Source organism: Felis catus, chromosome C2 (genome assembly GCF_018350175.1).
Source record: "Felis catus isolate Fca126 chromosome C2, F.catus_Fca126_mat1.0, whole genome shotgun sequence".
Lineage (NCBI taxonomy): Eukaryota > Metazoa > Chordata > Mammalia > Carnivora > Felidae > Felis > Felis catus.
The window spans coordinates 128888345-128903782 of record NC_058376.1 but is presented as its reverse complement, the minus strand read 5'-3'; the positions used below and the strand labels follow the sequence as shown (position 1 = coordinate 128903782).

The window sequence follows — 15438 nt, the reverse complement described above, 5'->3', positions numbered from 1 at the left end:
CAATAAAGGTATTTTCAAATCAATAAAATAGGCAAAACATCCAATCTGTCCTCTGTTTGTTGGAGGTCACTGGTCACTGTACATTTGCTCTATGCCCTGTAATAAACTATGTACTTGAAACAACATTATCTCAGCCATTCCTCGCAACAATCCTAACACGCTGGTATTATTATATATTATTATATTAAAACTGTACAGATAAGAAAACTAAAGGACACAATTAAGTAACATGTTTTAGGATATTCAGTAAGTGGTAGTTTTGACTTCAAAACCCATATTAACTAATACATAATGCTACAATCTCCTGACTCTTCCCACGTAACAGTTTCCTGATCTAGGAAAGTAATCTAAAAATTGTAAAATATGTGCCATCCTTCAAAAGATCAAGTAAAAGCCAAAGAGAAAGTAAAATTATATTTCTGCATAAAATCACCAAAGTTAAATAGAGTTTTCTCTTTATGGACACTTAACATACTTTCCATTTCCTAACTAAGAAATATCCCTGGTTAAGCATCTGACTCTTGATTTTAGCCCAGGTCATGATCCCACAGTTGTGACAGCTCCATGAACATGCAGCCTGCTTGGGATTCTCGGTCTCTCCCTCCCCTGCTTGCGCCACACTCTCTCTCATGTGTGTGCCCTCTCCCAAAGTAAGCAAACATTTAAAAAAATTATCTTTAGGGTTTTTAAATAGTCAAATTAATTAAGGCATATTTCCTTCTAAATTATATTATAAACACCTCTATTTCTTACTCTATTGTGTTTCCTTAAAAATAATAGTAAAGAACACCTTGCCTAATTTAGTTGTTAGTCTTTCTTTTTTTAAGTAGGCTTTATGCCCAGTGAGAGGCAGAGAGAAAAGAGAGGGAGAGAGATCCCAAGCAGGCTGTGTGCTGTCAGTGAGATAAAGACCTGAGCTGAGATCAAGAGTTGGACAATTAACTGACTGAGCCACCCAGGCACTGCGAGTTGTTAGTCTTTCTAATGGTTGTTCCTATTTCTGATGTTAGGGAAAATAATACAAATGTAAATAAATCATAAAAATAATTTTAAAAATAGAAGAATGTTTTTGCCTGAGTCATCTTGCTTCATTACTCACTGTGATAATATAGAAACTATGGGTTTTAGTCCTCGGAGATCCTTCAAGGACAGACTCTCAATGGTTATAAATGGTTTAGACCAGGGATTAGAAAACTTTTTTTTTTTTTTTTTTTTTTAAAGTAGGCTTAACACCCAGCATGGAGCCCAACACGGGGCTTCAACTCACAACCCTGAGATCAAGACCAGAGCTGAGATCAAGAGTCAGACACAACAGACTGAGCCACCCAGGTGCCCCAAAAAGTTTTTCTTAAAAGGCCAGATGATAATTATTTTAGGCTTTGCAGCGAAAATCTCTTTTTCCAACTACTCAACTCTTGCCTTGTATGAAAGCAGCCACAGATAATAGGTAAACTAACAGGCACGCTGTGTTCCACCCTCTGGTCTAGATCAGTGCTTTCAGCAAAATTGTTACTTTACAAGCTATTGTGTAGATTTGTAAGAGTGATTTTGGTTGTTACAATAATGTGTTTATATGATGGAGGGTGCTACTGGCATTCAGTAAAGTCGAGGGATGCTAGAAATCCTGAAGTATAATTATATATACAATTATCCCATGTCTTACATGATTTTCTAATGTCTTGACACAAATTCACAGATGTAAAAAAAAAAAGTTTGTTTATAATTAGATGAGTCTAGAAGCCTGTTTTACTTACAAGCCCAAGTGTTTTGTTTTTGCATTTTTAATATACACTAATATACCAAACATCCAACTAAGTAATTGATGGAGGACTGTACTTTGATTAATTTGTAACTTTGTCAAACTGTGAACAACTCTTGGTAAAGTCCTGTTACCAACAGAAATGGTGCTCATGGTATCAGAGTCTCTACATTGGTTTCAGCCTTGTGGCTATAGCGTTTGAAGTGATTTTACATATGTATGCAAACATAAGAATACTCTGTTTTCTTCTAGTGTCATCAGGCACAGGCATTTACATATTAAATATATATCCTATGATTACGTGCCTTCTGATGACTTAGTTTTTAAAATTACAAAAGTAGTTGGGGCACCTGGCGTTCAGTTGGTTAAGTGTCTGACTTTGGCTCAGGTCATGATCTCACAGTTTGTGGGTTTGAGCCCCGCGTTGGGCTCTGTGCTAACAGTTCAGAACCTGGAGCCTGCTTCGGATTCTGTCTCCCTCTCTCTGTGCTCCTCCCCTGTTCACGCTCTATCTCTCTCTCAAAAAATAAACATAAAAAAATAAAATTACAAAAGCAGTTAAGTTATATTTGTGAAATCCATTTAGTAGAGGTAATGCTATGACATGCTGAGGAGATCTGGTCTAGATGTTTAAACTGTAGGAAGTGGTAGGCAGTGTCATAACCTCTTCAGGATGTTCTGTTCTAGCTGATGGATGGGAACTTCTAGGACAGTTTTATTTGAGAACGGATCAAGTACTGTAAACTCTACATGTTAAAGTGTTCTTCCCTCTCTTTTATCACCAAGTCTGAGAAATCTTTCAGGAATAGATTTAATGCAAACTTTAAATCAGTTATATCTTTTTTAGGAATTTCAGCAATAGATTCTATTTTTCACACTGAGAGGACTGGCATTTTAAGTCTTATTAAAACACAAGTCCTATAGGTTCCTTCTACATCTTATATCAGGTCCACATCCAAAGAGAATAAAGAAAGCATTCAATTTTGACAAATATATACACCCTCATAGGACTTTTGTGAGAATGAAATGAGACAAAGCTTGGCTCATGCTAAGAACTCAGCAATTGGTAAAAGGTAAGATGAATACTGTAACATGTAATTATACAGTCGTTAAGATTATATAGTAACATATGAAACAGGTAATACAAATAATAATTACAAGTAAACAGCTTTTCTTTTCTACAACAGATACATTAAATACATTAAGACGCTTATAACTATCCCAGATACTTTTTATTTTTATATTCTCCCAATCTAATCTATCAGAAAACTAACTAAAACAAGACTTACCAAAGGGAAGATGAAGCCAAACATATTTCTCCAACTGTCTATTACTTGAAGAGCCAATCATTATGCTGCCACAAAAGGTTGGATACAAGTGATCAAGAAAGCTAGCACTGCAGACAGTGGAGTACGATCAACCCAGGACTGCCTGGCATAGGCCAGGGCCTCTTGATCCCTGGCACACGCACCATCTGTGCTAGAGACCTGTCTCTAGCCTGGCTGTCAGGAGGAGGGGCAGATCTGATAACCCAGGTCTCCAAAGTAGTAACAATGAACAGAAATCAAAACATCCTTAAAAAAAGACCACTTTAATTCAGGAGTGTAGCAATACTTTAGCACTACTCACAGGGCTCTACTCTGAAAATCACTACTAAAAATATGCTTAATCTCAGACCTCATCTCATTAACTGTATTATTAGATTATAAACTCCTTAAAGACAAGGATTCTTCTAGACTGTATTCATAATTCATGGAACCCAAGTTTCTAGAATAGTGAGTGGCACAAAATAGGTCCTCAAATATTTGTGCATTACACCCTATGAAATACACATATCAAAGTGAATTGATATGGAAGAGGGTATTTTTCAAGGATGTAGTAAATTAAAAATCAACTGGAGACTGTAGACAATACAATACAGGAAAAGGCAAGATAAATGTTCCTTTGTGGATGCTCACAATAACTTTAGGTTTTCCTATAAATTTAGACAATAACAGTACCAAACAGAAAGATGTGTCAACTACCTGTAATCGGCTCCTAGAGAGGCTGCAATCCCATTCAGCTCACTCTGCTTCTTACTGAGTTTCTTACTAACACATACCACTACCTTGTGAAGTGGCTTTGGAGCTTCTTCCTGTTCCTGGAAAGAAAATAAAACTGATCAACCATTATTATTTGAAATATTTTACATACAACTTGCTTTTACTAAGAAATCTAATTCTACCTTCTTGGACTGGGCATCCTTCAGCTGAGGGCTGGCAGAAAGAGCAACAGCATTTCGGGAGCTGTTTGCCACAGCAAGTTTCAAGTTTCTGACAATGACTTCTGAAAGTGGTGTACTCAGTTTCCTTTTCTGTTGGCTGGGACCTCCTGGAGTTTCCAAGGCTGCAAGTGCATCCTAGATGTATGGTGAGGGAGAGGGAAAGAAAGGTTAAGAGGAAGAGGAGACAAGGAGACAAGGGAAGAGATAAAAGAGGAACGTAAACAGTACAGGGAAAGGGAAACAGGAGAGGTAAAGAGAGGAGAGAGAGGAGAATCCTCAAAATTAACTGGATTACAGCTTTAGCCTCCTCCAGTTTTCCTCCAAACAACAAAAAGAATGAAATATTATCTGCATCTGAACACAGTAAAGAAAAATAATTTTGTACTGTCCAGCAAATGGGTTCAAAGAGACAAACACACTTACATTTTCAGCTGTGCTACCCATGTTCGGCCAAATCTTAGACTAGGAGGTGCAGTTAAAATTAAGGACACCAAAAACCAAAATGAACAAACAAAAAACATGGAAGGAAACGGATAAACAAGGATGGATATAACCAAGATGTGAACTATAAGGTTAATAAGTCAGACTGAGCTGAGAATTGTGAAAAATCCTCAAAGGAACAAAATATATTCCTGTTCCCAAGCCACCCACAGTTCCCTCATGGGAAGGGGCCCATGCTGCTGCCCCTCTTTCCCATCTGTATAGTATTCCATGCAGACAGCTGACTGACTGTATTTAGCACTGCTCTCCTGATGAATACTTAGATTAACAATCTTCTGCCAGAATAATGATGCAATGAACAACCTTGCACACACACCATTTTTCCCATGTAAGAGTAAAGGGAAACATTTAAGCAAAATTTATATAACAATGTTGACATTTTCATGAGCCTTGAAGTATGTTTCCCAACATGCTTGACAGCACAGTGGGTAATTAGATTTTTCTTTTTTGCCCATCTGATAGGTTAAAAAAATTTAATTTCCCACCCTATTATACAAATGATATTAAACATCTTTATGCATGTATAATATTTCTATTGAAGTTTTTGTGACAGCTATCTCCTCCTAGCTCTTGCCCATTTTTCCAATTGGTTTGTCTTTTTTTTTTTATTCTCTTGCCTAAATATTTGCATAAATTTATATGTATACATACCCACTGAGATATACATATATTTGTTTCCAATGTTGTCAAATTTTTGCCATGGAGAATTTTGAAATACTTTTATTGCACATTTGTAAAATCTGCAGTTGAATGTGGAGAATTTCTTTTAATGCTGTCAGATTCATGTGAATTCTTTACTTTAAAAAGAAATTTTTTTTTTTTACATTTATGTATTTCTGAGAGACAGAGAGAGACAGAGCACAAGTGGAGGAGGGGCAGAGAGAGGAAACACAGAATCCAAAGCAGGCTCCAGTCTCTGAGCTGTCAGCACAGAGCCCCACGTGGGGCTCGAACTCACAAACCGTGAGATCATGACCTCAGCTGAAGTCAAACACTTAACCAAACGAGCCACCCCAGAATCCTTTACTTTCTTAAGGGTATATGTTATAGTTAGAAAAGACTTCCTAATGGTGGGATTACTGAAAAACAAACTGACTCTCTCGAGGTCTGTTCTATAATTTTTATGCCTTCATTTTGTGTATGTAAATAATATCTAATCCTCTGAAATTTATTCTGATGTAAGGGGTAAGGGTTAAGTTCTCATCCCAAGTGTATTCTCAGATGTTAACCAGTCGCCTGATTTGAATGCCCCCTTTATCATATAATACATTCTCCTAACTATGGGTGTAATCCTGTGTATTGAGTACTCATGTGATAACACACTCCTTCAATTGCTGCAACTTCATACGATGTATGAATAACTATTAGGGCTAGTGCTTACCCTCAGTTATTCTTTAGATTCTTAATACTCTTTTTGCTTGCATTTTTAATAAGATTTATATTATCTTTATAGGTCTTTACAATGTTTAATCTTTTCTGTGAGAACATGGTAAGGCTTTCTATTTGCTAAAAATTTTTAAAGGTTTCTATATAGCATTTAAAGGATTTTTCATACAAAAAAAAAAAAAATCAGAACCTCCCATACCACATCTACCTTCTTTCTGCACCTGTGCCATTAACACTGCTTGCTTTCTGGTACTTCCTAGCACGTACCAGCTCAGAGATGTGGCTTTCGCAATTCTCCCGTTTTGTCTGCATCATCAACTGGATCTACTAGATTGGCCATATTGGCACACAGTTATTTTTTCGATCTTGCAAACAAAACAACCTTCTTTTAACTCTACTCTGCCCTACAGCAACCATCCCATTTCTTGGTTCCCCTTTACAGAGTGAGATTCCTCAAATGCATAGTTTATATCCAATGTCTCCAAACTTCTGCATTCCTGTATGAATCTACACTGGCTTGCACTTACACCACGTCATCAAAACTCTTCCTGTTAAGATCACCACTGACCTCCATAATGCTAAATCCAATGGCCAATTTTTGATTCTTACCTCTCTTGACTTTCAGCAGCATCTGAATAGTTAACCCCTACTTCCTCAAATACTTTCTTATGTGACCTCTAAGACAATCTCCAGGCTTTCTCTCCCCTCACTGGTGGCTCCTTCTCCAGTCACCCCTGCTGTTTCATCCTCTAAATGTGAACCCCTGAGAGTATTTCTGGACTTTTTTTCTTCTCCTGCTCTCTTGGCATCTAAATTTTATATGGCTTTAAATATTACCTACAAACCTCAACTCCCAAATTTCTTTTTCTAGTCCAGATCATTACCCAAACTTCAAGCTCTACATGTAACTGCCTATTTGACAACAGTACTTGGATATCTAACAGGCATCTCTAACATTATGTGTCCAAAATACAAACTCTTGATCTGAGGCCCTGATCCCAATCCATTCCATTCAACTCAGCTGACTGGCATCTCCATTCTTCTTATCTCTCAGACCAAACATTTGGAGAAGGATCCGAATTCCAAACATTTAAAAACCTGCTATGTTCTAGGGAAAACTGATGGAGAATGATCAGTATTCTAGACATATCCTTGTAAAAGAAAACTCCACATGGCCTTCAGGCACAAAAGATGGAATAACTTACAAAAAAAATGTAGACTGGCATCAGAATTTTCAAAAACAATATACACAAAGAAAAGCAGCAGAGCAGCATTTTCAGGAAACTCACGAAAACAAAAATGCAAACCAAGAACACTACAACCTGTCGAATAATCAAAGCCTTGGTAAAGGTTCTGAATGTGCACAACTCAGGAACTACTGCACACATGTGACCTTCCTGAGTATTCTATTAGAGGATGAATTTCATCCTACCAAAAGATGACAGAAAGCCTTTCACGTATTTGATGGTAGGGTTAAGATTAAAACAAGGGTGAGGGCCATGGGTTGAAAAACTATACACACATTTTATTTCCTGACAAAGTAGAAAAACATAATTAAAAACAGTGGAAGAGAGAAAATGGAGAAACAGAATAAGATCATTGACTGCAACAGATGCAATAAGTAGGGGTCAAAACATAATTTAAAACTGACAAAAGGTTAAGTAAGAAGGGGGCTTAAGGGCCCCATAAGAATAAAACTAACAAATCCTTTCCTAAATATGAAAAGGAAAAAAAAAAATCCCAAAACAGAGGACACAATATGTGAAGAAACACACAGTATACACACATACGTGATATAAAATAATTACAACATATGACAGAATTGAGACCAAATATAAATCATATTAAATGTGAAAGGGCTTAGGTCCCTCAGTTGAAAGAGAAAAATTTTCAAAATGGCTCATAAAGCAAAACTCAGTTCTATGCTTAATTCTACATTTAAAACACAGCAATCCAAAAAGGCCAAAATAAAGGAATGCACAGATTTATAAGGCAAAGAAAATAAAACAGCAGGGATTGAAATCCTGATACCAAAGTAGACTTCACAAGCCAAAAAGTGTTAAATGAGACAAAGGACACATTCCAAGTTACACCAATAGTTACAAATATCTATGTACTAATTAACATAGCAATCACCTATCTAAAACAAAACCACATGTGATGCAAGAAAAAAAAAGAAACACGCCATATTAGGAAACCTGAAAATACCACTTATGAGATGGGTTAAATGAACAAAATCTAGGAGAGACTATTATAAAGGATCTAACTAATAAACAACATAATCAGTAAAGTCTGATCTTCAGGGGTGTGTGTTTGTGTATATGTATGTGTGTGTATATATATGTATGTGTGTGTATACGTGTGTGTGTGTGTGTGTGTGTGTGTGTGTGTAGCAAAAACTATCCCTAATAGAGATATATCTTCTCACAAAATGTTCTCAAAAATCAAGAAATGTTATTATATACTGATATGACAGGGAATACACATAAAAAATCAGTAAGTTCTATGAAACAGAAATAAACACTCTGATCACAATGTAATAAGAAATTAAAAACACAGTCTTTCCATCTGGAAAGTAATGAAAACTCCATTTCTGAACAATTGGTATATGAGTATTCCTTCTAGTATTTTCATTTTGCAACTTTTTGTAAGTTAGAAATTATTTCTAAGTGAAAAGTTAGAAAAACCTCAACTTATAATTCCTTGCTGGCAAGGATGGGGAATGCTGGGTGCTTCATACATTACTAGTAGGAGTATAAACTGGTATACCACTTTGACAGTTTGTCAGTCTCCCCTCAAGTTGAAATATGACCCAGCAATTTCACTTTTAGGCATATATCAAAAAGAAATGCATGCACACATATTCCAAGAGACATGCACAAGAATGTCCACATTATGTAACACCAAAAATCTAGCAGCCACCTAAATGCTCACCAACAGTGGAATGGATATGTAAATTGTGGCATGTCCATATAATGGAATGTTACACACCTATGAAATCAATGAACTGCAGTTACAGGGAAATGGACACAGCTCTCAAGTGAAGGCTCAAGGAAAAAAATTACTCAAAAGAATACATATTATAATTCGACATATTTAAGAGTCAAAAACAAGCATAACAAAGCTACAGTGTTAGAAGGAGAAAACAGTAAGGAGGAGCAGCATGAGGAAGGTTCTATGGCATTGGCAGTGATCTCTTTCTGAACATATACAGTGGCCTCCCAGCTGTTAACTCTGACTTCATTTAGCAGCACATTTGTTGTACTTTTCTGATGTATATCAATTAAAAGTTAAGTTTATATAGGAGATTTTTAAAATGTGAGGCCTAACATATGTCCAATTTTGTAATTATTCCATGGGCTCTTCTGTTTTCAGAGCAAAAATTTCAATATACCATGTTACATCAATGTGAAGAACCACTGATTTTAAGATGAAGCACTATTTTATCACCAAAAACCACCAAACCTCCCCCCGGCCCCAAAAAAGAGAAAAACACTGCTAAGTAAACTATGACTCTAAACAATAAAACCTTTGAGTGTGTTTTGTACCTTTCTGAAAGGTATCTAAAGAAGAACCGTCTCAATGACTGGGAATATTTCTTCTATTGTCTTGCCTACTAATAACATTTCATTTACTATTCAAAGAATCTGTGAGCTATAAGACCTGAGAGACCATCTAAATATACCTCATGATTTTATAGATGGGGGTGATGGAGCCTAAAGAGGTTGAAAGAAGTAGGAAACAAAGCAGAGGCCTGATTCTAGATCTCAGATATCAAACCAGTGGTTTTCCTCTATTTCTTAAGGCATAACAAGCAGTGCTAATCACAGTACAAAATGTTACTTTAGAAGAGATCTCAGCAAAGGTTTTGCTTGGTGCAAAGTGTCCAAATATCAATGCATATTTATTTTCTGAAGATGAACAACCTGTAAACTTTATAAGCCTACTCCAAAACGCACCAGTAAAAATTATTAGAATGTTGTTTCTTAATACCCTATCAGCAAACTCTAATATATGAGTAATAACTACACTTGTGCAAAGGTTCATAGATAAAAAGTAAAAAATCATAAACAACGATTGGAATAGCCACTTGAAAGGCCAACAGCTGTTAAAGGAATAATAAAGAAAATCATCTTTGGGGAATAAAAGGAAACCAATTATTGTCAAATGAGCTCTTGATTTGTGCATGAATTTTTTTTAGAAAGGGTGTCATACTCCAAGTGCTCAGGAGATCAAACAAAAGCAGATTTAACTCATCTTTTCAAGGGAAAGGACTGCAAAATAAGGTGATAATAGACACATTCTCAGAAAGCAAGCACCAAGTGCACTGCTAGAATTGAAACATCAGTAGCAATGTGTTTACAGGATTTATAAAATTATTTCATCACACCATTTCATTTGATCCTATGATAAATCTGTGAGCTTTCAGGGAAAGTGATATTCTCTTTGTACAAAAGAAAAAAACCTATGCTTGGATATACCAAATGATCTGTCTAGAGTCACACTGTTCATGACAGATCTAGGACTTGAACCCAGTCCTGATTTCACACCATTTTATCTCCAGTTGTTATCTCAACCCTGAGTATACAGTGGGACTCAATAACATGAATCTACCTTCCAATATCTCTACAAAACTTACTACTACAAACTTTAGAGGTGATGCAGAATTTGGAGCTTTAACTTTATACACTACGAAATTGTTAACTCCAGGACCATTTTCTATGAACGTTACCTTCACATCAAAGGAAGGCTTGAAGAGTTTGTCTTTGGACAGAAATTTTGATGGTGTATCCAGATGCAAGGAGGGTTCCTTCTGAAGCGGCTGTCCTACCGGTGGGGACACAGACACTTGTTTGGTGTGTTGGGAGATCACGGCATGGAAAGCTTTACTCTGAAAGCTGTTCATATCTAAAGGTGTAACGGCTGTTTTCCTGTGAGTGTCCAGGTGTGGGACAGGATGCTCTGCAGTATCTGGGCTTACGTTCACCCTGTTTGTTATTTCAGTTTCCAAACCTTGTTCTAGAGATTTAAAATGAAAAGAAACAAATGTGAGCCACTAATGTCATCACCTGTCTCTAAAGAGACACACCTGAAGTGATCTTTTATACCTTGTTAGTTTTCACATGAATTCTCAAGTATACTTTAAACCACAAAGTTATATATACCCACTTTTTAAACGTTTATTTTTAGAGAAAAATAAAGTGTGAGGGGGGGAAGGGGCAGAGAGACAGGGAGAGAGGGAGGGGCAGAGAGTGCTGAGCCCGACATGGGGCTTGAATGCGCAAACTTTGCGATCATGGCCTGAGCTGAAGCTAGACGCTTAACAGACTGAACCATCCAAGTGCCCCCATATGCCCACTTTTCAAAAACAAAACAAAACAAAACAAAACAAAACAAAACAAAACAAAACAAAATGATGTATTAAAATCTATGTTGAATTAGACAAAGCACATCAGCTGAAACAATTAATGAAATTTTCTATTTCATCTTGTTTAACTTGAAATATTCTCAATAAAGCTCACAATTTGCCAAAAATTATCTAAGTGTCATCTTAAGTCAATGGCAGAGTTAAAAAAAAAAAAATCCCAATTATGTGTACTCTGAGTTAACAAATACAGTGGAGTTTTTGGAAAGTCCTTAGTGAAATCTTAATATGTCCTAAACATCACTTTGCCTCAGTTGTAAAATTTCCAGTCTGTCTGGGTAAGCAATGGCTCTGAGAGCTAATTCCAAGATACTGATTTGACCCTGAAGTTTGCACAGAGATGCCATCACCTTAGAAGAGAAGCTACCGTGTCTTTCCATCCGCTTATCTTTTTTCAATATTTAACATAAACAATTAGATGGCTAGGCCATGCCAGCCCAGTGCTAGCCAAGGAAAAATATATAATGCATAAGACATGCATATTTTTTGCCCTTTCAGAGCTTATAATGAGTGGGAAGACACAAAAGCAAACTAGAATTAAGATATTGGGATCAGAAGTATAAAAGGCATAATGAAGGGAGTTTTGGCCAAAGGCTGTACTTGGTGGATTAAGGAAGGTTTCCTAGGGAAAGTGACATTCCAGCTGAGAACTGAAAGATAAGGATGAAGAGGTAAGCACGAAGTAGGCTAGAGAAAAGATGTAAAAGTCCGAAGAGGAGAGGAAGAGAGAGCACATGAATTATAGTCAGTGTGAGCCACAGAAGGAACAGTAAATGGGATCCGAGCCCACATCTTAAGGCTTCAAACGTTGAGACCCTAGATTGCTAGAAGGTTGTTTTGTATCTTCCAGCTTTCAGACAGTACCTACAGTGGAGAGCAGATACAAATTAAACATCTGTGCTATGAACATGTTTATTTTGCCACCCGATAAGGAATGTTCAACATCACATGCACTACATGAGATGTGAAAAGCAAAACTCAATGAACTTTCCTAAAAACAAGCTTTGGCACATTCATATTCCAGGAACCATCCAATTGTAAAAATACATACAAAAGAACAAAACAAAAGTACTAACCTTCTTTAGTTGACTTTTCAATCAGAAAATGGCTTTCACTTGCTCTCTTTCCCGTTCTAGCAGTCTCCAATAGCCATGATATGTTGACTGCCGGTAAATTCCACTTCTTGGCAGCTTCGTATTTAGAACCACCTGGTTCCTTCAATACAAGATGTGTACTGGCAAGCATGCCTTTCTTTGCATTGGATTTGCGAACAAAGTATTCTTGAACGCTGAAAAGTATATTTAAATAAAAGCAAATGGTCATATATACAACTAGTGTGCAAACTAAGAAAGTGTCTAATACAACTGTTGTTAGCATTCTAAGATCATACTTGCTGATAAAAATTTGATACACTTAAGAATCCTCTTACAAATGCTTACTCCAAGGTAAAAATGCATTGCTACAATAAAACTTTTTATAACAACATTAGCAAATTAAACTAGACTTTCAAGAACTAACCAGGAAAATTACCTCCTTAGTCTCACCTACCCACCTTGGCCTTTCTTCCCACAAGGAGGCATGGAACTAGGGAGCATAGAAAGGTTATGAATAACAGTTGTATGCTTAACTGACTGCTCATCTTTCTAGCTCACTATGTCTTCCCAAAGCATCTTCACACATAATCTCATTTGATACCCTTTTAAAAAAATGTTTATTTATTTTGGGGCGGGATAGGGCAGAGAGAGAGAGAGGTAAAGAGAGAATCCCAAGCAGGCTCCATGCCCAGCACAGAGACCAATGTGGGGCTCCATCTCACAACTTTCCTGCTTCTAACCTTTTCTAATTAAATTAAGAATGTTTGCTTATTGCCCTCCCTAAAAACTTTGGATGGCACTTTTACTGAGATGTTAAATTTATATATCAATGTAGGGGAAATAGAAACTTTATAATCTTCTTTCCAAGAACATGGGTATCTTTTCTATTGTTCCCTTAATAGAGTTTTATAAGCTTCTATAAGTCTTCCAAGTTTCATGTTAAATCTGTTGGTATTTTATCTCTCATTGTAACCTTAGCTTTCATTAGCTTTTCTAACTGGTTGTACGAATGTCAATGGTTTCTGTATATTAGTTTCCTACATAGCCATTTTACTGCATTTTTCTCTGAGCATTGCTTTGGTCTACCCCATGGAGTCTGATCTCATTCTTTTGCTATTGTTACTTTCTAGATTTTCTACAACTTCAGGGTTTTTAGTATTTATGCATTTTTGAGAGAGAGAGAGAGAGAGAGAGAGAGAGAGAGCGAGCGCACAAGTGGAGGAGGGGCAGAGAAAGGAAGACAAAGAATCCAAAGCAGGCTCCAGGTTCATAGCTCTCAGCACAGAGCCCGACGTGGGGCTCGACCCCATGCACCGTGAGATCATGATCTGAGCCGAAGTTGGATGCTTAACTGACTGAGCCTCCTACGCACCCCATGCAACTTCAGGGTTTTTTTAAACGTTTTTTATTGTTTAGTATAATTCAAATACAGGACACAACAAAAAAGGAAATATATAATTTACAGCATCATTATAAGGTGAAAACCCTTGTATCTACCACCTACATCAGATGACAGAATCTTGCCAGCCACTCCAGAACCTTTCCAACATGTCCCTCCCTTCTTAATAACAGTAGCCACTATTTGGGTATTTATGGTAATCACTCCTTACCTTCTAGGTTTATCACAGAGTGCATCCTTAAACACTAAATCTATATAAGTTTATTTTTGAGAAAGAGAGAGGGAGAGAGAGCAAGCGCGCAGAGGAGGGGCAGAGAGAGAGAGAGAGAGAATGAGAATCCCAAGCAGGCTCCACACTGTCAGCACAGAGCCCAACATGGGGCTTGACCTCATGAACTGTGAGATCATGACCTGAACTGAAATCAAAGAGTCTTAACGCTAAATTGACTGAGCCATGCAGGCACCCTACATGTTTGCTTGTTTTGGTCTTTTAGCTTATAGGATTCGTCCTTTTCCCTATCCTCTTAATGTATATTTGTGAAGACACTGTATTATTTATAACATAAGGTTATCTCCAAGTCTGATTTTGCTGACTGCATTCTATGCTCTAGTTTAACATACTACTCTCCTACTTCCTATGAATCAGTAGTTGAATCTAAAGGCTTCATCAGACTGACGTCACATCACTGTGGTAAGGCCACTTCAAGGTGGCACTATGCTCTACATTAAGAGACATATAATGTCTGTTTTCCTCTTTATTATGTGATTACTGATTTTCAAGGCTTGATGCTATCATATATATCATATATGATATTATGAGTTATAACCCTATCCTTCATTTATTTGTTGGAATACCTCTGAAAGGGAAACTCTGTCTTATCCGTTATTATGGTACTCTGATACCGATTACATAGGAAAGACTGGATAAATACTTGATCCTTTCTCTTTAACACTTTCAAAATAATGAGCTGGTCCTGCTTCAGGTGAGCCCAAGCCCCACATCGAGTGAGCCTCATTTCTCTCTCTCTCACAAAAGAAAAAGAAAGAAAGAAAGAAAGAAAGAAAGAAAGAAAGAAAGAAAGAAAGAAAGAAAGAAAGAAAGAAAGAAAGAGAAAGAAAGAAAGAAAGAAAAAAGAGCTGGTTTCCTAGCATCTTTCAACATGACCAATTAGCTTTCTTTGGTGTCATTATAAAGTCTTCATTTAATATTATTTGAAGTGTTTGCATCCACTGCCATTATGATCTCTGGTGACACATAAATTTTCCTGTCTTTGGCCAGTGGAGGTCCTTTGCACACAACTTCCTTAGTAGTCCTTGCTATCTGGTCTGACAATATTCCAGACTTACTGGCACCTTTTGTGAACTTAATCATTTCTTTACATTTTAATTTCTTTTAGTGGGAAATGGTATTTTTAACATCACAATCTAGGCACTGGAATTGCTTATTACCATTCGGTTGATAATGATTTCTAGGTATATAAATGGTTTTGAATTCCTCTTGGAACCAAGAGTTATGAAAAACAGTTCTAAAATGTCCAGTTAATAAGATCTTTTCATTTTCTATTTCTACTACTCATTTCTAATCTTTTTGCACTGTGATTAGAGAATATG

General features: G+C 36.7%; 1 protein-coding gene across 4 annotated transcripts in view; it reads right to left on the bottom strand.

Moving 5' to 3' along the window:
• The window catches only part of TOPBP1 (DNA topoisomerase II binding protein 1), a 61698-nt gene that overhangs the window by 23241 nt on the left and 23019 nt on the right, over positions 1-15438 (bottom strand). For all 4 annotated transcript variants that reach the window (XM_006936405.5, XM_006936406.4, XM_006936407.3 and 1 more), the window contains 4 exons: positions 12411-12622; positions 10642-10928; positions 3984-4157; positions 3784-3899 (listed from right to left, as the gene is read on the bottom strand). In XM_006936405.5, coding sequence (XP_006936467.1) covers positions 3784-3899; positions 3984-4157; positions 10642-10928; positions 12411-12622 — 789 coding nt within the window. The remainder of the gene's footprint in view (positions 1-3783; positions 3900-3983; positions 4158-10641; positions 10929-12410; positions 12623-15438) is intronic.